This window comes from Pimephales promelas, chromosome 21 (assembly GCF_988280905.1).
Source record: "Pimephales promelas chromosome 21, fPimPro1.hap1.1, whole genome shotgun sequence".
Taxonomy (NCBI): domain Eukaryota; kingdom Metazoa; phylum Chordata; class Actinopteri; order Cypriniformes; family Leuciscidae; genus Pimephales; species Pimephales promelas.
Genome location: NC_142789.1, coordinates 7,029,714 through 7,055,963, shown reverse-complemented (window position 1 = coordinate 7,055,963; position 26,250 = coordinate 7,029,714). Strand labels below are relative to the sequence as shown.

Below are 26,250 nucleotides of genomic sequence, written 5' to 3'. Positions count from 1 at the left end.
TTTCTAGGAGCACTAGTGCATTGGTACATAACATTTCCTTATTTTATAAGAGAAAAAAGTGGTTCTCTTCTTAATTTTTCTGTGAATTTTCTGTTGTGTGTCAAGTCTTCTCAATGGCACAATATCCTGAAGAATACAGGACCAATAATGTGAAATCATGTGCACTTCTGTTCTGTTACTGTTCTGAGGAAGGAAATCTCATGTATATGGAGGCCCACGCTTTTGACCTCAGATTTGCCCGCAGCCCTTACACACGCCATCGTCATGGGAACCGCTTAAGAGATGGCTCACCTTCCCTGAAACATTGAAAAATACCATTTCAAGAGACATCAAACCGATGCTTGAGGTTGAAGCCCAGGATCTCTTGCTGTAATTTTATGTAAAGGGTTTTTCCATTGCCCAACACAAGCTCAAAAAAAAAAAAACACTTTAATTACATCTTTTGAAATCTCATTGTTTTATATTTTGGATAAGAAGGTTAACATTTTAGGGTATTGGATAAGGAGGTTGTTAAGTTTTAAATACTAATTTGTTCATTAATTAAAAAAATAGGTACTATTTTATATTTTTAGGTAGTCAATCACATCCACATGGTTGATTAACTGAAATGTCAAGTCAATCCACAGTCAGTTTCTGTTTTATGTTGTAGTGAATCAAGTTTCCAAATTTATATTGTGTAAATAATGCCATATATTTTGGCATTATTGGTCACCCTGCAGTCTAGTTTTGTTTGCATCATCAGTAATTTAAAAGAGAACCCCATCGATCAACTACTGCAGAAAATGTTTATTCTCCTTTGACAACGTTGTTGGTAGATTTTTGAACCGGTACAGGTCATCAGGCAAAATGAACTATTGTCACCTGAGCTTATATGTTGATCTAAAACACATTTAAAAAGAGAGAAGAGTTAGAATAAACTATTTGTAAGATTAGTAAATCATAAAACAATCAAAGATTTTCATCTTTGTAAATAAATGTCCTATCTGCTTGAGTATTGAGCTTGACCCATTAGGCATAATTTAATAATCTGTGAAATTTGAAATTTTGACACTGGTCTGAAATTACATAGTAGTGTTGGTTCTGTTTCTTAAAAACCAAATTGATACATTCATATTAAACCTGGATGGTTAGTTTGTTAAAATGGTAATTTGGTTATTGGTTAAGTGACATCAACGTACAAGGAAATTCATTTCAGAGGAAACCGTATTACATTTTGTTTAGAAAGGAAATGGAATCCATTTCATATTATGAGAAACTTGTAGCTTGACAAGCGGCAGTTTTATTGTGGCTTCTCCAAAAACTGATCTGATGTTTCTAATAATCCTGAGATCTCAATGCTAGAGTAAAGAATGTCACCATACCAGAACATCTCGGTTTCATTTCCATTACTTTAATACCTGCATAGACAAACTCAGTCTGTTCTATACGTGCATAGCAGAGATATTAAAGTGTTAACCTTTTTAAACTCGTTTGTCTTTATCTGTTTGAAAAAACTTTTTTACTCTGTTACATGCCTAAAAGAAAAACCCATAATCATTATTCTCTGTCCATCTTCATCATGACTTATCTATTTCTTACTCCTGGCTGATTAGAATATGATATCTTAAATGTATGGTGTAAATACATGGATTTCAGACCCCTATGGTGAATCTGGATCTTGGCCAACTTGACACTCATTATCAGTGTGGAATTAGACCCTTAGTGCTGCCTTAATCTCCACTGTGTTTGCTCAGACTTCACAATCGCCAGTGCCCAACATCCATTTCTGTGGGTTAACCCATAAACCTCCAGAGTTCTTCAAAATCCTGTCCATCTGAATTCTCTCCCCTCAACTAAATTTCATATAGTTCACTCAAATGTGAAAACTGTTATCAATTACTCATCCTCACTGGACTTTCATTCATCTTCAAAACACAAATGGAGAAATAAATGAAAGACCAGCAATATCTGTCCCTCTATTGAAAGTACAAGTTTATTAATGCAGAATAAAATGTTATTTTTTTTAATCAATTAAGCATTTTAACTAAATGCTGAGACACTTTATATGATGGGCCGAGTTAATTTAGGCTTTTATTCACATATAAACAATGGTCAATGGAAGCTCAATCGTACTTGTGTGACGTACAAGAACAAACCTCATTGGTTCTTCGCGGAAGCTCAAATCTGCTTGTGTGACCTGCAATATGGACAAGACAAAAGAAAAAGGATTTGAGATGATTTAAGATTTGCGGGTATATAAAAATAAATGGATGGAGTAAAAAAAACACACATTTAGACACATTTTAAATTGAACGTCCAGTATCAAGTTGGTTACACAAAGAGCGCCGTAATATGACAACTCGAACTCTCCCTATATAATCAACAAAGCATCACATGGCATGTTGACACTGTCATGGTGAATTGTTTTTTTAATTTTATTTTTTATGAAGTGCAGTGAATCGACTAAGGTGTGGTTATGATTGATGGCAAATAGTGAAATGCAAATGTGTGGAGAGATGATTTCCTTGTAGGACAAGATAAATTAGCCTGAAAATGGTTGTGAATAGGCTGTGTTTCATAGTCCCTTCTTGTGTCAAAAAAAGTCTGAAGATGGTATTTCTGGTTTACACTTGTTACAATGTTAGACTTGGTAAGTTTATTTGATGTCCCCTTCAAATGCTGTACGATCATTGTATCAGATAAAATTCTGATTCTACTATTTGTTTTTGTGTAATCACTTAAAAATATTCACCGAAATGAGAGTGCAGTTTTTCATGTAAAAAGTTTTAAATATTGCTCTTTATTACTATTAATAAATGTTAGTGATATGTTTACGGTTACGGTCTTTATTTGTAAAAAAACAGTGTTTTTATTCTTGCACTACAGGAATCTTCACATTCTCATATTGTTTAAATATTACTTCTATTCTTTTATTTATTTTTTATCCTCCAGTGAAACAAAGACGATAAACCTTTTATAAATGTAACCCGTATGACATTGTTTGAACAGTCTGAAATTTACGTCATTATGCATGTATCATATGTCATTACTACTAACGACTTGAATGGATATCAAAATCCTTGTGTTTAAAGACTAGCTGATGTGTGCCTTCGGAAATCTTTGAATATGCTGCACTGTTCCACTTATCAAATCAATCAATAAATAAATGTGCCGTGTTGTTTTTCCTCAGAGCAAAGACATAAATATTGTCATATATCAAAAATTGTCAAAAGATTTTTTTTAAATATGTATTTTTTTCTGTTATTTTCTCTCTCAGGTAGGCCCCTGTGTGGGGGATCATCTTCCCCTTAGCTGTCTGCAGGTGTCCGTCGAGTAGAGAAACCAACTCTTCTTGTTTCTTGAAGCCCTGCCTCTGGATCAAGTTATAAAAAGTGGTCCCGCCTGTTTTGGAGTGTGGGGGCCAGAATCCCAGCTTGTCCTGTTTCTCAGGCAATGAAGCTGCAGGCGGTGATGGAGAACCTGCACAGACAGCAGAGAGCCAAACTGCTGATGGAGCAGGCGGGGCAATCACGCAGCCCTCCCCCTATGGGGGAGGAGCTTAAAGCAATCTCTGCCTCTGACACAGAGCAGGCGCAGATGGCGGCGCTAGCAGCGATGCGCGCAGTAGCAGCTGGACTTCAGAGGGCCGACAGCCCCATGTCTGAACACAGCAGTGGAGGAGATGTAGATGACGAAGAGGAGGATGAAGAGGAAGTGGACGAGCCATACAAAGATATGATGGGGTCTGAGGAGGAAGAGCAGATGTAAGTGGGCAGTCACATGCAAATGAATGCAAGTGAGTTTTTGGTTGCTGCTTGAGCTGGTTGTTTACATTACATTAACAATCAAAAGTTTAATGATAATGTATTTTTTAGGTTTTGTTCAAGGCTGTATTTATTTGATTTAAAATGTAGTAAAAACATTAATATTGCAAATTATTACAATTTAAAAGAACTTCTTTATTGTAATTTATTCCTGTGGTGATTTTTTTCCTTTACACCAGTCTTCAGTGTCACATGATCCTTCAGAAATCATTTTAATATGCTGATTTGATGCTCAAGCCACATTTCTTATTTTTATTCATGCTGAAAACATTTGTGCTGTTTCATATTTTGTGGAAACTGATACTACTATTCAAAAGTTTGGGGTAAGTAGGATTTTTTTTTTTTAAGAAGAAAAAAGAATCAAGAATGATTTCTGAAAGATCATGTCGTGAATACAATGAGTTAAGATGCTGAAACTTCAGCTTTGCATCACAGGAATAACTTGCATGTGAAAATATTACAATTAAATTGAATTGTTATAATATTTCACAATATTACTGTTTTAATGTATTTTTAATCAAAGGAGATTTCTCTCAAAAACATAACTTTAATTATTCCAAACATTTGACCGATAGTCGGTCAGGTCGAGGGAAATAAAATAATTTAAATCTATTCTGAGTTTACAGATTGAGACGACAAACTGGTTTTAATCAGATTAAAGTCAGGGGGGTGGGGAGTCCTCATATCTTCAGACAATGTACACATCAACTTGCACCTACTATTTATTTAATGTGTAGCTCTCTGTAAATTATGTTCTCACAACAATTTTGATGGAGTGCATTTGGAGAACATTGAACCCATAGCAATGTTTCCTTAGATTAATGAGTTGCCTGAATTTATAATTATCTCTCATGTGTTGCCTCTTTTTAACATTTCACCTTCTAATGTGTTTCAGAAAACAGAAATGGGATGAAGATGACTTTGAGGGTGAAATGGATGAAGACTATGATGACGATCTAGGTGACGAAGGGCTGCCATCAGGCCGTGAGGCCGTTACCCCAGGCAGAGGCATCCTCCTCTTACCCCACCGCCATTTACACCCTCACTCCCAGCTGCTAAAGGCTCGGCCTGCTTCAGAAACCGAACCGCGAGCATTGGCTCACTCCGCTCATTCATCCCATGGGCCACTCCATGGGCAGGACCATGCAGACTGGACCTATGAAGAGCAGTTCAGACAGGTGGGTGCTATGGGTATATTTTACTTGAAACAGGTCTTGCCACAATTATGTTAGTCTAGACTAGAGGAAATGCTAACTAAAACACTCCTCGCACACCTGGACGGTTGCAGGTGTGTAGGATAAATGCAGTGTAAATAATAGTATTTGCTACGTTCACTGTCATAATGTGCAAATATTTGTCTGGAATGGAAACGTATGTTAAAAACGCGTTTTGAAATACCAATGTTATGGTCTTCCTCAGGGAAGTTTGTTAAAGTTAAACAGTATATCCAATAAATATTTGCAAGCAACGACAGGGTACAGTCCTTGAGAAAATGACGTGACTAATTTATCCAAAAAGGCTTCACTGAAGCTGCAAAGGTCTATGCTGAGTGTGATATTTTGTGATTTTAAGGTATCAAATCAGAACTCCAGAAGCAATATACAGCCAGAGACATTGAGACATTTTTAATCATGTTTGTGTACTTTTTACACAACTAATCGCAAACTAGATGTGCTCATTACAAGATCGTTCAGACTGTAGCTACTGATATTCATTTTCTCAAAAGCCACTTTGTTGAAAGTTATTTTATTACATGCATTTGTTAAACCTGAACCATGTATCAAAGAGTCACACACACGTTATCTGTCACATAGATTAGCTGTGGTTTAGCCTGTAAGTGCAGACTGTGGCTTATGATGTCAAATTGTGACCTAAAAATGAAATAGGTTCAAGACATAATTACTGATTATCTCAGAACATAAAGGCAAACGTTGGATCATGCAGAATCTCACGCATCGTATTTGTGGTTTGTCAAAATGAACTTTGAACGGACTCACCCTTTAAATTAGTTTCTGCAAACAAGAAAAGTTCTGGATGGGACGTTAAACCGAGGTCCTGACTCTCTGTGGTCATTAAAAATAATCCAGAAAAATACTTTGAAAAAGAGTATGCATCCTGGCCAAATTTGACCCTTGGGCTCTGTCCATCATGGCCTCCTAATTATCCCCATATACTGATTGGCTTCATCCCTCATTGGTCTCCTCTCCACCAGTGTGTGGTGGGCGTTCTGGTGTAGTATGGCTGCCGTCACATCATCCAACCAAATGAATGCTGCACATTGGTGGTGGTTGAGGAGATTTCCCCCATGTAGAGCACTTTGAATACCCGTTAAAGTGCTATATAAATGTAACGAATTATTATTTGTTACTCTGTGCTTTAAGCCAATAAAGAGCCTTCATCCTAAGCAGCTGTCAAGACAGTGACTCCTATTAGTCAGCCACATGTTACACACTGCAAGCCATATTAAAATGCTCTTGACACTATTTAATATGGTTTTTAAATCATGCTAAGCCATCCCTGATATATTGAAACATTGTCTCAATTAAAGGGTTAGTTTGCCCAAAAAGTCCCAAAAAGGTAGTAAAGACAACAAAAAAATAATCCATGTGACTCCAGTGGTTTAACCTTAGTTTTATGAAGCAATGCGAGTGTCTTTACTACCTTTCGTCTTTACTACCTTTCTGGGACTTTTTGGGCAAACGAGACATAATTTACCACTTTATTTACAAAATAATTAAAGGGTTAGTTCACCCAAAAATGAAAATTCTGTCAGTATTTACTCACCCTCATGTTGTTCCAACCCCGTAAGACCTTCGTTCATCTTCGGAACACAAATTAAGATATTTAAGATATTAAGATCGCTCCTGCATACAGTCCATAGGCTTCTTGAGGGACTGGCTCTTGCTGTCCTCGAAAAGTCATTAAAGACATCGTTAAAATAGTCCAAGTGACTACAGGGGCTCAATCTTAAGTTTATCAAACGACGAGAACACTTTTGTGCGCAAAAAAACAACAAAAATAACGACTTTATTTCAACTATTCGTTTATTTCTCCCTCTGCGCGAGTCAGGTTACTAGTTTAATAGCGTAAGCTTCTGTTATTGTGCGTCACACGCATCACACACACATGGCCAGCGTCGGCCAATAGTGAGCCTACGTGTGACGTAGCTCTACGCAATCACACTACGTTAACTGACTTACAGGCTCATGGAGAAGGAAGTGAATAGTTGAAATAAAGTCGTTATTTTTGTTGTTGTTTTGCGCACAAAAGTGTTCTCGTCGTTTGATAAACTTAAGATTGAGCCCCTGTAGTCACTTGGACTATTTTAACGATGTCTTTAATGACTTTTCGGGGACAGCAAGAGCCAGTCCCTCAAGAAGCCTATGGACTGTATGCAGGAGCGATCTTAATATCTTAAATATCTTAATTTGTGTTCCGAAGATGAACGAAGGTCTTACGGGGTTGGAACAACATGAGGGTGAGTAAATACTGACAGAATTTTCATTTTTGGGTAAACTAACCCTTTAATCTCAGAAACACATTCACTTAACACCTGACATGAGGGCGAGCAATCATGTAATGTTTACATGCAGCCAATAACCTGTTCAAACCCGGGATATTAGCTATAACCCGGTTGTGAACGGCCATGTAAACACCGGCAAAAACCCGAATATGCTCATATCCCAGATTTTAAAAACCGGGATATTATACCTGGGGTACCCCTTTTCTAACCCGAATTTTTGTTCATGTAAACGCGTATCGGCATATCCCCATAGTGATTTGTGTTCTGCGCATGTTCTATTCGCAAGGAATCTTGGTCTTTTTAGTAGAGAAACTTCTCGGCGCATACAAAAATCCGCGTGCAGTATACCGGAAGTAAACATGGCGAGACACAGCACAGCATACTTTTAAAGCGAGCTCAGTAACGTTACCAGCATCAAAGCGCAAATAAAGATGATCGCTTTCTGTCCCGAACTATTCATTATCCGCTTGCTGCTGTTGTTGTTTTCTTTGGATACAGGAAGAAGAATCGTAAATGACGCATATTGCGTCTGTACGGTTGTCTGTACGTCCAGACGCCGTTTAAATCGGGATATTGCAATTCCATGTATACAGGTGAAACTCTCTCTGCTCACGCATGTAAACGGGTCAGTGTTTCCTCTAGGATTTTTCCAAGCTGTGGGGGCAGGCCCATTTCCCCGGTGGGGGGGCCTTGTCTCCCCAAAGTATTATAATCAATCATGCGCATCCCGTGTGCAGAATGATGCACTTGAAGCAACACCAAGTCACAGCAAGCAATGCTTCACATTGAAAAGAACATAGCGAAGGGATTATATCTATAATATGCTTAGTAGGGCTGGACGATTTGGGGAAAATGTCATATTGCCATTGCAATTACTGAGGTCAATATTGCAATTGTGATATGCGATTCCGATATAATAAAATGGTTTCATGAGTCCAACTTGCTTGGTTCTAAAGTAAAATGCACACACAGATTAGTGATCATTCTGTGTATTAATGTTTATTTCTCAACTCAAACTACAGACAACAACTAAATGATTGATAACACCTATAATGATCAATAAACCATCAACCAAACCATCATTACAGTGAAAGCTATCAACTTTTTAAAAAAAATTATTAGGCTAAAAAAAAAATTTAACAAATTTTAAATTATGTGAACTTCAAACAATCCCCACATAAACCCATAATAAAAACCATATTTACAGTACCTGTGCCCTGTGTAGGATACAGAAATTGAATAAAGTTATCAAACAGAATGTGCTGCATGAATTATAAATTATATATAGAATAATCCTTATTAAAGCTACAAAAGTTCTTTAGTCAAGATCAGTGAGTAATTTTCTAATTTCCCTTTATTCTTTTAACTTGACTGACAGAACGTTTTATTCGCTGCTGGACCTTTAAGAGCACCCGTTGCCGAGACGCGGATCTCACATGCGCCTCATAGCACAACTCTTTTCGTCCTTAAGACTTTTCTTACGTTATGAAGATACTCGACAAAACGACATTTTGGCATAATTGTGTGTGTTATTGTTCGTTCAAGCTCGAAAGAGAACTGTAATCTGGCACGCGTCAGTGCATGCGCATTATGGCGCGCGTCTTTCTGCGAGTCTCATTTAGGGCATTCACAGGCAGCTTTTCAGTTCTTGTCGTGCAAAATGCGAAAAGGCATTTGCACGAATAAGAACAGGATCGTGTAACACTAGTCAAAGGATGACAAAAAAGAAGACATGCTGCGTTAATAGCCCTAATTTGTTTATTTCATATAAAATCGCGGCATTTTGCGTCATATAATTGCATAGGTTTGAGATCGCTATTACGATTGCGATATGATTAATCGTGCAGCACTAATGCTTAGTGTATTCTATATGCAACAGTTTTTTGAGCCTTTTCTTTTAACAGTTTTAAATTTCAGTGCGCATGAAGAACAATAGCACTCTCTCGACTCCATGCTGTAATCTTACATAAAGGGAATGTGAAAGGTATGGGCAATAAACTCCACTCCAGCAAGATAAAGTCATTTTATGAAAACCATAGACCTTTATGCTTTATCTACAAATGAAGTATAATAATGGGAATATTGACCTTGAAGAGAGTGTCGTCGTGTCGCAAACGAACGCGACGAGCTGTGTGAATTCTGAATGGAGAATGACTGAGGCGAGATGACTTTCCGTTAACTTTAACTTAGCGACTAAAATTACACATTATGCAATGACTTTAGAAGTCTTGGAATATAGGGTGAAAACTTGATTGTGCTTTACAAAGTTTTTTATGCCTTTAGTGGGGCTTAACAAAATAACATAATACTATGCAGAATATCGGACGTCACTGAGAAGCTGCAGCCGTGGCGGGAGGATTTTAAGTGTGGCGGCCCGCCACGGGAGAATGAATGTAGAGGAAACACTGCGGGTTATTCCTAATGTTTCAGAAACCCGAATAGTGACCTTAACCCGACCATAACCCGAAAATTGGCTGCATGTAAACGTAGTCAATGACCGAATTTTTACTTTTGGGTGAACTATCCCTTTGAGTCATAGCCAATCCTTTTTGATCCTGGCCCACTTTGCTTCCTGTCCACTCTTCTCTATACTATCTAATAAAGTTGAAAAAAAAATCTTAGAAAAACTAATTTGTCACTAAGTTTAATTTTATTCTTATTTATTGTGGCTGTCTTTAAACATTTGCCATTTATGTTCATGGTTTTATGCCTGATTTATGGAACTGAAAGGCATCATTCATTAGCTCTATTGTGAATATGTACCATGCTGTAGCAATAATGCTTTCCCATTATGACTGTTTCATACACTCATCATTTGCTCCAAACGTGCTGTGACCGTTTGTACCTTTCTTGAGGGAATTTTTTAAACACAGATTTCCAGTTAAGGAGCAGTGTAGGTTGTTTTTTTTAATGCTCATGTATGATTTGGACATTTTGTACCCTTCTTGTGAACAAGATCATGTGATTTGTGTATGCTGGGCATGTGATGTGCTGAGTGAAGCGTTTGCAGGTGTTTACAACAGTTGGTTGACGGGCGACAGAAATGCTATCTGGGTTTTAGCATTCAGTTCGAAGCTTGATCTTCATATCAAGTCGTTGCCAGAAAACGTGGGCAGTTGCGTAATCAAGACAAGCAGGACTCTCTGTACGTTGAGATGTTACACAATGATTGGGTGGCATTTGAATGGTTGTATAATATATACTTTACACCCCGCCCCCATTCTGAATATGAGAATGCCGAAACTGGATGATACACCCAGTTACTACAACAACACGCATATGGTTTTATACATAATTGCCTGTTGCCTTACACTAGTTTTTTTGGAAGAGTATGAGAGAGTATGTGTGGAAAGGGTTAAGGCCTGTGGTTTATTTTGGGCAGGTGGGTGGGGGCAGTGAGGAATGTGCCTGAGGGAAAGTGATAATCTGGACCCTGTCAGAAAAGGAAAAAAAATCCGCCAATGTCTTTATCGGCCGTCACAGCTGGAGCCTTTCCAAACTGAACTCTGGCACACTTTAACGAATAAAACCCATTACTCAAGTAAAAACTCACATCGAGCTACAAGTAAACCTGTCCTCTGGCATTACACCGAGCATGTCAAAGGCTGACAGCTGGTCCCTGTTCTGAAACAGCTGGGGCATGGCCAAAATAATTACAAAGCATCTGTGTTTCCGATTATGTTTGATACAGATATTAATTAATCGTGTTGTAAGGCATGCTGCCAAAGTCTCTAGCATAACTATCTGTGCCTGCCATTAAGTGACTTGAATAAAAAGAAACTGATTTATTCGCTGATATCAAAAATGGCATGTCTTAATCATTTACACACTGATGATGGCTTTATTGCTGCTGTTTGCTGCCGGCCAAGATTGTGGTTTAAATTCATTGGGATTGTTGTGATTTGCCTTTTTTTTCTTTCTGTAATATATATTGTAAGCTTAAAGGGTTAGTTCACCCAAAAATGAAAATTAAGTCATTAATTACTCACCCCCATGCTGTTCCAACCCCGTAAGACCTTCGTTCATCTTCGGAACACAAATAAAGATATTTTTGATTGAATCTGAGAGCTAGATCAGTCCTACATAGACTGCCTAAGGGACTGGCTCTTGACGGCCCATAAAGTCATTAAAGAAAATGTTTAAATATTCCATGTGCCTACAGCGGCTCAATTATAAGTTTATCAAGCGACGAGACTACTTTTTGTGCGAAAAAAACATAAATAACGACTTTATTCCACTATTCCATTACTTCCTTATGGGCGCATGCGCGAGAACTGAGACGAGGACGTTCTCATTCGTCTACTTTTTGTTACCGGCTGCTCACCGCTTAGGAGTTTTACCGCCCCCTACCGTATAAAATGATGATCCATATATAAGGCGCTCCGGATTATAAGGAACACTGTCGTTTTTTGAGAAGATTTAAGGCTTTTAAGTGCACAGCGCGCATCTTCCTCTGCTTGTAAACAGAAAGTTTTGCGCTTCCAGCTATATCAGCACATCATCTTATACGGTAGGTGGTGGTAAAACTCCTAAGCGGTGAGCAGCCGGTAACAAGAAGACGAATGAGAACGTCCTCGTCTCAGTTCTCGCGCATGCGCCCATAAGGAAGTAATGGAATAGTGGAATAAAGTCGTTATTTATGTTTTTTTCGCACAAAAAGGAGTCTTGTCGCTTGATAAACTTATAATTGAGCCGCTGTAGGCACATGGAATATTTGAACATTTTCTTTAATGACTTTATGGGCCGTCAAGAGCCAGTCCCTTAGGCAGTCTATCTAGGACTGATCCAGCTCTCAGATTCAATCAAAAATATCTTTATTTGTGTTCCGAAGATGAACGAAGGTCTTACGGGGTTGGAACAGCATGGGGGTGAGTAATTAATGACTTAATTTTCATTTTTGGGTGAACTAACCCTTTAAATTCATTTTCTTGTAAATAAGATGTAGTCACATGCTGGATCTTAAACGTTTGTTGTGGCTGATTTTTGTTGTCCTTTTGAAAATTTCCCTCTTGGTGCTGCCAGGTGCGCACGGTTTCATATAAACCTCCAAGAGACTTTTCTTTTGAACTAAATCGTTCTCTGAGTCTGAGCAGAAGTCATATAGGAGTGTATATCTATATGCACCGCACTGTCTAGGTGGTTTTATGCAACTTCCTCTTCCTGATAACTAAGCTCAGAGCGCCAAACATGTATTTAACATTGCTTTTAGCCTTTTCAGGAGGTAGCCATTTGTATTACTTGAACTACGTTTGCAGTGCACTGTATATATGTTTTTAAAACAAACAACTAGTTCTGAAGCTAAATTCTGATTGGTCGACATGGCTGAAGAGATTATTCATTTGAATCCCTGTGACCGTACATTTTATAGTATTGTGACAAGTTACTTGCTGCAGTACTTGGCAACCCTAAACAGTCTAAAATTGATTGGATTTCAAAGGGAGTGTCACAGATTTTGTGATTTGCTACTTACTACATTTTTTTTTTTTATTCTAAATATATTTAAATTTCAATGTAAGTGAAATGCGTAATATCTGTTACTTTAGTAAAGTAGTTGCATGAACTAATTTCAAATGTGAGATTCACTTGATATTAATAACTGCATGTTGGCATCAGTCATACTGAAGAGATCAGACTGAAATTTTCACCCAAAAATACATTCTGTCATTCAGTGTGGAACGGCATAATGGTGTTTGACGGCATTGACTTCTGTTGTGCGGTAAAAAAAAAAAGACCACTTATTATTATATTTTCAACAGAGGCAAGTTGCAAGGGTTTTTACATGAGGGTGAGTAAATGATAGATTTTATTCATAAAACTAGATTACTGTATCTGGTGAATTTAATTTCTGTGGTTTAAGGTGATAACTAGCTTTCCCACACAACTGTATTTGAGGGTTTACTTTTAGTTTACGTTCCCATTAACCAACTGGATGCATTGTTATTCTATAATAAGAGACTACCATGATATCATATATGATGGTGGTCAAATAGTTCTTATTTTGTAGCTCTATAAAATGTTACACTTCTTCTCGCACAAACTTCCTGAGAAAAGGAGTAGTATACTTTGTCCACTGTAAACGTGAACAGCAGGGCAAATGGAGCCCAGATGGACCGTAAAGAAAAGAGCTCTTTAAAAATTCATCACACCCAGTTGGTATTTAGTGGTTTTAACATTAAACATTGATTTGCTCACTGCAAAGTGTAAGGTGGAGGGTGACAGACCATTAAAGGCACACGGCTGTGGAGCTTGGAATCTTTATTTATTTTTATGTGATTTTAGTCACTAATCCAGTTTTCCCTCAATATATCCCACTAGCTCAAAATATTGCCAATTTCATGGATTTAAAAAAAAAGTATTCACATGCATTCTTGGTATTGTCAATTTGGTGTCGTCGTACACTTACACGCTTGCTAATTTGTTTTGGTGTCCTCACTTTGTTTTTATCTGTCAAACTGTTGTTAAATTGTAGTATTGAATTACATTTGGAATTTAATGTTTTTATTGGTTGATTGACTGTCAAATTTTAATAAACTCTTGGTGATTATGTTCTGTATTATTGTTTCGCCTTTATCGGTTGACCAATTGTTGAACTGCCGTAAACTCTTGCTAATTATGGTATATGGTTGGTGTTGGTGCTTTGTTTTTACAGTTGTAGAATTGCAGTTTGCTTGCTTTAAATACATTTGGTAACACTTTTTGTAATGTGCTATGTGTATCTCCAGGTTCCACTCTTTGTTTAAACAAATTAAGTTATCACAGTTCCTGATATAAACACATCAGTGCCTCATTTGCTTAATTCCCAGATTTGCTTTCAATGCTGAACTGTTGTCAGTCAGCCGTTTAATTATTTCTGTCTCGGGAAAGAAGTCATGAAAGGAATTGAGACAATGAATAAATCGTCTGATCAATGTATAATTGACATCATGTGTTCATATTAAATTCAGACAGACTCCTCCCACAGGAATTGCTGTTATGGGGAGTAGTTCGTAGCTGGATATTGTCCAGGTATTGCTGCTGCTTCTGAGCTGATGTCAGACTGAGGGTTCTAGACGCTGGAATGTAAACAAAGATGGCCGAAAATTTTAGGCTAGCACTTTTTTCCAGTGCATCACACTTCTCTCTGAAGCTTTTTCTTTTGTTCAGTACATCTGGTTTTAAGTGGTTCTAAATGTAGAAATACATTTTTATGAATCATGATCTCTATGTGAAACCATTCACCCACGCAGATTTTTTTTTTTTTTTTTACAAATGTTTTTGTATGTATGGTTGGTGAATGAGGGTATTGGACAAATCTAGGATCAGAAATCAAGTGTTTGACCACTTTCTAATTGATGGGCACTTTCTAATTGAAAGTTTGACACTTTCTAATTCCAAATGTAATTGATTCAGAGCAGATAGTTCATCCCTTTTGCTCTCTTGATTTCTGTCTGAGCAGGCATGTCAAGTTTAAGTTAATTGTGTCATCTGTGTAGTTCATTCTGTGCAACTTCTTTCTATTTCTGTGACTTCAGACATTGGGTTCAATAAAAAGCTTGTGAAAATCGAATGTGTATTAAACGGTTTAACTTGGGTAATAGTTGATAAATGTTGCTTCTATCATTAAGATCTTTCAGGCATTCAGATTTTTGATGTTCATTATTAAATCAACTAAAAACAAACAGTTAATATGATACAGTAAACATGATATAATGCTTAATTGTGGAGTATTAACGTTAATTTTAGGTAGTGGTTGTTGATAGTTTTTTTTCTCAGTATTCGAAACTTTGAACTGACTTTAAGCCCACAGAGATTTCAGTATACGTTAAAATTAAAAACATATTTGAATAATTTAGCCAGAATTCAGAGTTTCAGGTTTCTGAAATCAATTTCTCGTTCCCTGCAGGTGTTTCTGGTTAGGCGTGGTTTAGCTAGGGACGTTATGACCCTCTAGTTTCTCTCAGTAATACAGAAACCACAGTCTCCTATGCCCTCAATGCAACCCCATCATTTAAATGAAGTAAGATTGAGGCGTCTGAGAACAGGCATCTTCATGAGATCGATACTGTTCTTTTGTGCTTTCATTGTTACCCTCCCCCACTTGGGCCTCACTTATTTCCGGCCTATCCTCCCCATTGTCGTTTTGCCTGCCTCTTGAGGTGATTGGCAGGTGTGAAATGTTGCTGCATTGTTTCAAGGCCAACAGCTCACGTGTCATCGAAATACAATGTCAGACCTTCTCAATGTCAATCCAAGGTATCCAATTCGGCATTCATTCACTCGCTCACCTTTTGAAAAATAAAACTGACCCACAAAAGCATTTCACACCTTTATTACATCTTTGTTACTTTTAACGTGATTGTTAGGTGCATTCAAGTAAGGACTCATATGCTGTCGGTTAGGTTCCTCATTATGTTGGATGTTTATCTTTGCATAGCTCTGATGTTAGTCATTCCTTCTATTTTACCACCAAGTTTGATGTAACATTTAGAGCCTAAAATTCATATCCAACCGACTCTTTTATGGTACATTTCTCCACCCTGAATTTGAGGTACAGTCAGATCTCTACATTCTCTTCTTCCACCCCCTTAAAACAGATAAACAGATGTGTTTCCATTGTATGAGGGTGGGGGCTTAGGATGAATCAGCAGAATTTGGGGCAAAAGGATCTATGGTTCTATCCATTAGTGACAGCTGAAATCCCCTAAAGGGGAGATCTCAGAGCAAGAGTTAAAATCTTAATGATTGGTTCCTGTTTACCTGGTGATTTCTTAGGATTCCTTAGTTATAGTTCACCCAAAATCAAAAATTCATATGGATTAGTTAGTTTTACGATCTCTTTATGAACGTTTTGAAACGTCAAAGCGGTAGTTACTTAGGCTGTCAATGGAGGAACAACTTGTTTTACGAAGATGAACGAAAGTCTGGAAGTTTAGAATAACATCACAAGGGTTGTTTTAATTTTTGACCAAATTTTAAAGCTACACTGTGTTTTTTTTTAACCCCCATCTAGCGGTGAAAAGGTATATGACCATCTAGTGAATATTAGTTTCTGTTCCTCGCAATTCCGATTTCGTTTTAACTCCTACGGTGGCCAATGTAGTCCAAGATTAACATGGCTTCCATTTTGACCTCGTCCATGAGTGTTAACTCAATCGTAAACGCAAAAGGCGAAGCTTGAATTAATGGGTATGTCCCTCTTTGGCTAATGTACTTTCAAGATGGAGGGGCAACATGGCGACCAACATTAGACCCCCTTACCCATAGATATGTAAAGGCTAGATGTGTCGTCAGCGCTGCTGGCCAATGGAGGTCGTCGTCTCCACCTGGCGGCCATCTTGTCACAGGCAGCTCGCTCACTCGTAACATTGTGGTAATGGTACATGTACTATTTAAATAACCATAACTTGCTCAATTTTCTACTGATTTTCAAACGGTTTGGTTTGTTATAAATGTCAGAGATGTAACTATGACACTGCATACTTATGAATAGAAAGTGTATAAATAAATAATCATCCAAAAAATAATCATCCAATCATCTTACATCAGCTTGTCTGTGACAAGATGGCCGCCGGTGATGACGATAGAAACTCCGCCGTAGCACATCTAGCCTTTATATACATATCTATGCCCTTACCCGTATGTATTTTCAATGGCGTATTATACACTCGCGAGAATACTTTATTACTTGAACGAAGTAGATATACATTAATGAGCACATATATTTTTGAAAGAACTAAGTGTTTTTAGCTAAGAATAAACTAAAAGAGTTACACATTGTAGCTTTAATTTTTGGGTGAACTATCCCTTTAAGCATTACTTTGAGGTATTATAAAGACCTAGAATGGTATGGAGTGCTGGGCGGCTGTTTTTTTTTTTACAGACTGGCAGGTAAAAGGGACATTGATAGTAAAATAATGGGTAAGGGAAAAATAAGGGTGTGTTCGGAGTACCCAACTGAAAATAGAGAAGAGGCAAGCCATTTGAGAGATTTATTGTATGGCACTCCTCAAAAACGTGCATATCCTGTAATTAACCCTCTGCTGGCCCCCAGCATTGCCTTTACCCCCCCCATCCCCCCCATCCCCCCGCCCCCTCCTTTCATTGGAAAGAATGAGCGATTTAATGCTGCCCATTGCTCAGCTACCATCTCCGTTTTTTTGGCCTGTGCGTGATTAAATAGCCTGACTTTTCGGCACATGATGTAACTTCTATCATATCATAAAGGTCCTTCAGGTATTCACACGTTTCGTTATAATATTGCTTTAATTAAATCCAAAGATCTGATTAAAATACCATTTTACATTTACATATTTAATGAATCATAAAATGAACAATGATCGTTCACAACAGTGTATTGGATCATGCATACAGACTGTTTTGGAAGGTTCTAGCTTGATACTTCCACTGCACCACTTATAATGTATATTGACTACTTTTTATAGTATTTGAAACAGAATTCATTATGCAATGATAGACGTTTAAAAGTATAGTATGCTGTATTGTTAAAAAATGTTCCTCTCTATATCACCTCATCATGTTGCAGTGACCAGTTATCGTCTTTTGCATTGTAGACATTATTATGAAACATTATAATAAAACAAATATGTTTAGCACCTTTCATACATAAAATGCAACTTATAGTGCTTCACAGATGACATGCATATAACAAGATTAACAAACAAAAAATGTAATTGATCAAATACTGAATCGAAACCTGGCACAGGTATTACTGTGGCTCATTCACTGGAGTGTAAAAGTAAGGTCTTGCATATTGCATTGTTGTGTTTACTGTTCTGCACAATGTGCTTTGTTTACTGCTCATTTTGGAAAGTATAGTTGGTCTTAGTATGGTAGCATGCTGTTCCAAACATAGCTGTAATGGATAGATAGATGTGCTTTTTTATCTAGTGTTTGTTAGAAGCAACAGTGCACTTAATGTTAATAAATATGTTTCAAGCACGTAATGGGGGGTTATGCACAACAAACTTCCATATTCTGTAAAAAAGGTTGCATGGCGTACGGTTCAGGTCTTTGTATGTGCTTTGTTAAATACTGAGCTGTTTTACTAAGATAACTTCAAAGTTGGAAGATGAGCATAACCAATGTCCATTGCATGCATATCTATGTCTTTTTAGTTTTCTTCTTACTAACATTTAGATATTTAAAAAATAGAATAAACTGCAGCAATAAAAAAGAACAAGCTAGGTGGTAACACTTTACAATAAGGTTCATTAGTTAACATTAGTAAATGCATTAACTAACATGAACTAACGATAAGCAATGCATTAGTTACAGTGTTTGTTAATAGTTAATACAAATACAGCTGTTCATTGTGTGTTCATGTTAGTTCACAGTGCATTAACTAATGTTAACTAATAGAACCTTTGATTATAATAACGTATTAGTAAATGTTGGAATTAATATTAACTAAGATTAATAAATGCTGAAGAAGTATTGTTCATTCTTAGTACATGTTAACTAATGTAGTTAACTAATGAACCTTATTGTAAAGTGTTACCAGCTAGGTTAACTGATTAGCTATAGTCCATAGATATCGGTATCAGTTCAAAGTGGATGCAGTGAGACACTGAGACCGGTTTTCCTGTTTGTAAAGCCTATTACTAGCTAACCATGCTTTTTAGCCATGACTTCAAAATATTGCTTGGCCTCTTGTGCTTTACTTCTTAGATAATGCAATTCCTGATCAGGAAGTCAAGAGTGATGAGAACACATTTTCTTGCACTTTGCGTTTAACTTTTTTTTTTTTTTTGTCCGTTTTTCCTTATGCAGCTCTATGAACTGGACAGTGACCCAAAGAGGAAGGAGTTCCTGGACGATCTGTTCAGTTTTATGCAGAAGAGAGGTATGTGTAAAGAAAATCACCCTTTTCCTGCTCAGAAACATCTCCATATGACATCTTATAGAGTCCTTTATCACTCAGGCCTGTCCAAAGTCTCCCCTTATGCACTGAGATCAACACCCAGCTCATCTTTTTATGTGTATTTTATGTCAAAGCTCTGCAGTTTCCTCTGTTTGTGTCATGCTGAAATTGGGCTGTGGCTCCCACATTCATGTGTGATTATAAACGTGGGAGTGCTAGCACATGTCTATGTCATGATTGGCCTTGGAACTGTTGAAGCATGTGTTCCCATATACATTTACATAAACCCGCTCCACCAGCTTTGGAAAATGTTCTCCAACAGCTGTTAAACCCTCTCCTGATTTATAAATTAATGACCTGTGAGAATTTTATCAGCCATGTTTTTGCATGGCACAAATGCGTGTCCGACAACCTGCTGCCTAGGAAAAACGCTGACGTTTTTCCAAATAAAGTTTCTTTCTTTTTATAGTGTATATTTTCAAACTGCTCAAGGCAGCTGTTTGTTTTTGTGCAGGGACCCCAGTGAACAGGATTCCCATCATGGCCAAGCAGGTGTTGGACCTCTACATGTTGTACCAACTGGTGACAGAGAAGGGGGGCCTGGTGGAGGTCATAAATAAAAAGTTGTGGAGGGAGATCACGAAGGGCCTGAACTTGCCGACCTCCATCACTAGCGCTGCCTTCACTCTCAGAACACAGTAAGTAATCGCTGACACCTCCACTGCAGGAGAAGTGATGTTTACTTACATGTGTACAGCATGGCATTTATGTAGTTATTATTTAAAGGTACAACATTTTTTGTTCAAAAATAAATTGCATACTGTACATGAGTCACAAAAGAGAAAAGTGGCCCCGGCTGCTTTGACGCGTGTATGGAGTGGTAGTGGCATAGGTAAGTTGTCTGCTGGTAAAAAGAGAACGCGACAGAGCTTGTAATAAAACCAGAATAAACCTTTTGCTTGGCTTAGGGCTGTGCGATTTTGGCTAAAATCATAATCACGATTAATCGAAAAAGTCACCTCGATTACGATTATTGAACGATTATTTCCATTTTTTTTCTTTCTCATACGTCACTGACAAGGCTTATTCTGTAAATATGTATGTATTTTTTTCTAACGAAAGAGTGCATAGTCTTTGAGATTCTAAAATAAGGAAACTCACAGATAGCTTTTAATCATAGACTGTAAAAAATATGGACAAAGCGTCTGTGACGTCACCCATAGGCTCTCTGAAAAACGGGTTTGAAGCTGTTTATGGGGGGTATGGGCAGTGCCATACTGGAAAATCTTGGAAAATACAAAAGTTTCAGAAAGGATACAGAGGTGGTATGATGTGTTGTGTCAGATCATGGCCGAGATATCAAATTCACTCGGCGCAGCCCGTTATCAGCTGTCAATCAAAGTTAACCGCCCTTATTTTGTCATACGTTTTATATCTAAATATGATCTAAACTAACGAGTTAGAAAGAAATTCACCCCCCTCACAGTTGTCAGGCACGTGGAACATATTGAAGGTTACAATAAAAGTCCATGGGACCAAACTGTAAACATATGAATTTATGCTGTGAAAACGGACATTATAACATGACGTTTACGGATATTTGCTCCCTTTTGGGACCGGCCTCTAGCGGATTTGAGATGTACTTCCGGGTAGGCTTCATCTTTCAGATTAGAATGTTGCCGCTTGCTTTTAATGCTTATTAAATAATAATAAATGTAGAAAAAAGTTATTTTGGGAAATAAAATAAATTATTTTAAATATTGCCATCTTAAAAATAAAATATAACTTGTATAAAACTAATCCTTTTCATATTCTGTAGCATTTGTAAATGCTTGTGTTATGGAAAGCTGCTCTGTGGAGTGGAGGCACTTGTTGGTGGGCGTTTGTCAGTATCTCTCTTTTTCGCGTGTTTCTTTGGAACAAGCAGCTCGTGTTGCTGAGTTGACTCAGTGTTTGAGGAATCAGAGAGTGCGTTTACACACAACCCGCAAAGACACGTGACATGTCTCAGCAGCATCGTTTGCTTGTGAGCTGCGATTTCTTTTTTCGAAAAACCACGCTTGTGCATTTGTTTTTCTCTGATTCGATCATAAACTAGCGCATTACGTACCGTTCCACGCTGTTCTGTAATTGACAGCAGACACGCCTGTTCTGTTTTGTGTGTGTGTGATTCCCCTGAGGTTTGAGATTTAGCTACTCCATGTCAATCTTTCTCGCTTATTGTGACAAATAACATAATTATGCCATTTATACTTTGGGCTTAAGACTACATAATACGGGGTGACTCCAGGGAGCCCTTCCTTGTAAGAAGACTGCAGGTTGGTTTGTCTGAAAGGGACAATTAGATCATGAATTAGTAGGGAACTTATTGTGTGTTCTTAATTTCTCACCCCTCCGCAGATATATGAAGTATCTGTATCCTTACGAATGTGAGAAGAGGGGTCTCAGCAATCCCAACGAGCTGCAGGCGGCCATCGACAGTAACCGGCGTGAGGGGCGCAGGCAAGGTTTTGGCAGCTCACTCTTCACCTACTCGCCCAATGGAACACCCACCATGCTCTCCTCTCCCAAACTCTCCATGCCACCTATGGGCATCGCCCTGCCCAGCAACGGAGCCTCCATATTATCCTTACAGAAAGTTAAAAAAGGTAAAACCTGCTCACAGACATGCAGAAATAATGCAGAGGATCATGATAACATCTCTTTAACTCTTTCCCCGCCATTGACAAAAATTGTACATCATTTGTGAGAAAACACTTTTCCGCCATTGAGAGAATTTCACGTCTTTTGTGTTTTCACTGTTATACGGTTGGGGTCACTTTAAAACCTCTTCTCAAAGAGTACTGAATCTCCTGTTCAAAACACTGGCAAAGAAGCAGCAGAAACAAGCGAAAGCGATTGTAAGCATATCCATATGTAAAATATTTTTTTTTTTAAATGCTGCTGCTGCTGAGTCTGACTGGCAGCTTTTTTTTTTTTTTTTTTTTTTCAAAAATGCTGGTGGGGAAGGAGTTAATGACATCTTGGTGTACACATGTCCTTTAATGTTGCCATATGGTTTGCTTTATTTCAAATGTGTAACTCTTTTTTCCATTGTAGAGGATGACGGGGTTCGTCTGCCAGTGTCTCTGGCTAGTCAGACAGTAGCTGCGGCCCAGGCTGCAGCTGCACAGGCCACCATCGCACAGGTAGCTGCACTGGAGCAGCTGCGGGACAAGCTGGAGTCAGGCGAGCCCCCGGAGAAGAAAGTTGCGCTACCACTGGAGGAACACCAGCGGCTACTGCAGAGAGCTCTGCAGCACAACCTGCTGGCTATGACGGCACAAATCCCTATGAACATTCGCATCAACAATCAAGGTAATGACCAGTGTTGTGCAAGTTACTTCCAAACTGTAATACATTAGGTATTACTTGTTACTGTTATTTAAAAGTAAATCATTACCTTACAATATTACTGTCTCAGAATTGTAATGCGTTACATTACTCATGTATTACTTTTGAGTTACTTTCACCAAAATAACTAAGTAGAACTTAACTTTTGGGCTGTAACGATATGCAATATGAAACCAAAATTGCGATTCGCCACACGACTCAGATCCACGAACCTACAGAATCGCGACACACTTCTTCCAACTCCCAGCGTTATTCTCCTTACCGTCCAGATCCAATGCTGCCTTATCTTTAAATTATGCTATTAGTATTATTTGAAGTTAACATTATAAAATACGTAGACCTACCCACAAAACTAGTTGAGGATAAATTATTTAAAATTGGGTCCAGCATTATGGACATGACATTTGTAGTCAAAACTTGAAATAAAAATTCTCAGAAAATACATGTATTGAAACGTATATAGGCTACTTCCTTAAAGGACTCCAGACATTAGACAAATATCAGTCTGTTTTATTTTTAATATTAGGGAAAAGACACACATTCATGCGTGACAAAAAAATAGGAGGCAAAATATATTTTTTGTAATTCTGTGAATTACACTGCGCAAATCGGATGAGGAAGGGTTGGCTCTCCAGTCTCCATAGAACTTAAAATATTCATTTTATTTTAGTTTTCGTGTTCGCATTTATGAGGAAAAATCAATGTTACAGACGCGACCGCTCTGAACTGGCACTAAAAGACTGCTTTAAAACTTTCACACAGTCTGTTGCCTTAAAGAAGTAAAAGCAGACAATACACTGTAATACAACTGTAATACAAGCCTCACTGAACATGTAACGAGTAAAATATTACTGAAAAATGATTAGTAATGCCTTACACTACTGCGTTACAGCAAAAACTAATATGTTACTGTAATGTATTACTTTTGTAATGCGTTACTCCCAACACTGGTAATGACACTTTAACATTCTGGGCTCCAGGCAAGTGATGAACCAAATATATTAGTAAGGATGTGCAGACAAATTTTAAAACCAACTAGACCAGGGCTGGGCTCCACTGAGATCCAATTTTCTTGCAGAGTTTAGCTCCAACCCCAATCAAACTCACATGCCTGTAGCTTTCTAGCAGAGATGGCCTCATTATTGGGAGAGAACAGGATCTGTGGCTCTTCAATTGGAAAAAGCCTAACGGCCAACTTGGATCACAGGTCTCTGGATGACCAATCAGCTTGAAGCCATGGAATTTCTTTCAGAGTTGTGTGACTGGTAGTCACTGTTTGCATACAAAAAAGTCTGTGATAACTCTTATAAAACAGACGTTTTTCCTAAAGTTTAATGGCAAACGTATGTTGAAGATTAGCTGATACCCAGCAAACACAGAACCCTAACGTTCCCAAATGGTCCCATGAGGTTATTTTTTTTTGGGAACCAAACAAGAATGTTATAGAAACGTTCCATGTAGGTTAATTTTACGTTCCATTTTTATAGCGTAAGGAGAACGTTCCGGGAACCTTAATGGAAAGTTCTAGGAACGTTCTGGGAACCAAAAACTAACGTTCCCAGAACCTATAATTTGTTTGCTGGGTAGGCGATTGAGTCTTTAAATAAGCTGTTTTCTAACAAAAGCAGTTTATTCAGTGTAGTGAAGCCTCTCCTCCATTGACATCCATTCAAAAAGACAGCAACCTTGAAGGTCTTAAATTGATTTTGTTTCTAGTAATTTCTAGTACCCAAAAATTAAAATTATGTCATTTATGACTCACCATCATGTCGTTCCAAGCCCGTAAGACCTCCGTTCATCTTTGGAACACAGTTTAAGATATTTTAGATTTAGTCCGAGAGTTTTCTGTCCCTCCATTGAAAATGTGTACGGTATACTGTCCTTGTCCAGAAAAGAAATACAGACATCATCAAAGTAGTCTATGTGACATCAGTTTTTTGAAGCATCGAAAATACATTTTGGTCCAAAAAATAGCAAAAACTATGACATAAGACATTCGTTCATCATCAAAATACAGATTAAGATATTTTTAATTAAGCTTTACTGTAGAGATTTCTGGTTCTCCACCAAGTTTCATTCAACCAAATCTTTCAAGCTTCAAAAACTTGTAAAAAATAATCCATATGCATCAAGCCGTTTAATTTAAGTCTTCTGAAGAGACTCAATCGCTTTAGGATGAACAGAATAAACATTGGTCAGCACACATACATATAAAGCATACGAAATCTGGTAAACAGAAGCTCCACTGTACGCATGAAAGCCAATGAGGTTTGTTCTCACATTGCGTGCAAACACGGTTGAGCTTGTGCAAGAACCAATGAGGTTTGTTCTCGCACATCAAGCAAGCTATTGTTGAGCTGCCATTTACCACATTTGATGTGCTCTACGTATTTGCGCTGATCATTACCATGGAGGACATTCTACATACTATAATGTTACGCATTTGCTGAATTAAGAAATTTGCAAATATCTTTGTTTTGATGTGGTGTACTAATTTATGCGGTTATCCGTCTGCCTGTGTATATGTATATAAAAATAGAGAGAGTACGCAGCATTAATTAGTACACCATCTGTAAACATAAAGATGCATACCGGTACATATTTCTTAATTCAGTAAATGTGTAACATTCTATATATAAATACATATAGTACGATCAAATATATTCGGATACATTGTAATGTGCGTTGAAACATAATCATTACAGTTAGCCTACATAGAGTTGCCTCAGTTTGCATTCTTACTGTGGTTTTATCTTTTCCCATAAACACCAACCTGAGAAAAAACACCTTTTTATAAAACGTCTGATGTTTCAGGGAAACCTGTGTGCGGAATATCCAACTTCTGGTTCCTGAGGTTATGAAATGAACTCGGTGTGTTTTCTAGTGCAGTACTGCAAAGCCCCTCTTACATCATCATTCACTGGTACTAACTATTTTGTAGAAAAGTGTGTGAAAATATTACCACAGACTAAATTACTGGCATGTGGTGAGTGCACTTTGCAGATCGGGTAGAGATGTCAGCCTCCTTCTGTAGTGTGAGTCATTAGTCTGAGCTTTCATTATCCCACACAGTAGTAACTCTAGTACTGTTCTTACTAAATGCTGTTCTTGTGAATGGGGAAAGAGGATGTGTAAAAGTGCTCTGATTAGATCTTATCAGAGTTGAAATTTGGACTGTTGCATTTATCTGATTCATTAGACGACTGGAGGTGTTGACCCATTTTTAAACCGCAAAGACAAAAATACAAGTCAAATAGCTTTTCTTTTGTGGGGAATCCCTGCCTCAACACAGATTAATTTCCTTTTCTTGGTTAGAGGTGTTAAATGCTTGAGGTTTCACCTTGCATATTTTATCGGAATATGAATAAGAGACTGAGCAAATTCCCCTTGTTACTGCATGTGAACTGTTTGCATTGTTTTTAAAGTTGTTTGATGGCTGAGAAGTAGCGCCCCCTGCTGGTAGCCAGTATGCTTTCAGATTATACGTTCAGGATTATTACTTTTGCACATACTTTGGGTTAGTGATTTGTATAAATCCCCACCCATGTATTAAATGTTGGCACTTAACTTGTACTAGACTGTGGCTACGTCCGCATTAATCCGGATACATTTGAAAACGGGGTTTTCGTTTAAAAACGCTCTCCGTCCACACTAGCGTTTTCAGGCATTTT

At 37.8% G+C, this 26,250-nt stretch overlaps 1 protein-coding gene across 1 annotated transcript in view; it reads left to right on the top strand.

The window, feature by feature from the left end:
* Window positions 1–26,250, top strand: part of arid3a (AT-rich interaction domain 3A) — a 43,003-nt gene that overhangs the window by 12,168 nt on the left and 4,585 nt on the right. The window contains exons 2-7 of the mRNA XM_039667413.2: window positions 3,257–3,743; window positions 4,699–4,981; window positions 19,096–19,168; window positions 19,701–19,884; window positions 21,587–21,834; window positions 22,286–22,543. Coding sequence (XP_039523347.2) covers window positions 3,433–3,743; window positions 4,699–4,981; window positions 19,096–19,168; window positions 19,701–19,884; window positions 21,587–21,834; window positions 22,286–22,543 — 1,357 coding nt within the window. The 5' untranslated portion in view covers window positions 3,257–3,432. The remainder of the gene's footprint in view (window positions 1–3,256; window positions 3,744–4,698; window positions 4,982–19,095; window positions 19,169–19,700; window positions 19,885–21,586; window positions 21,835–22,285; window positions 22,544–26,250) is intronic.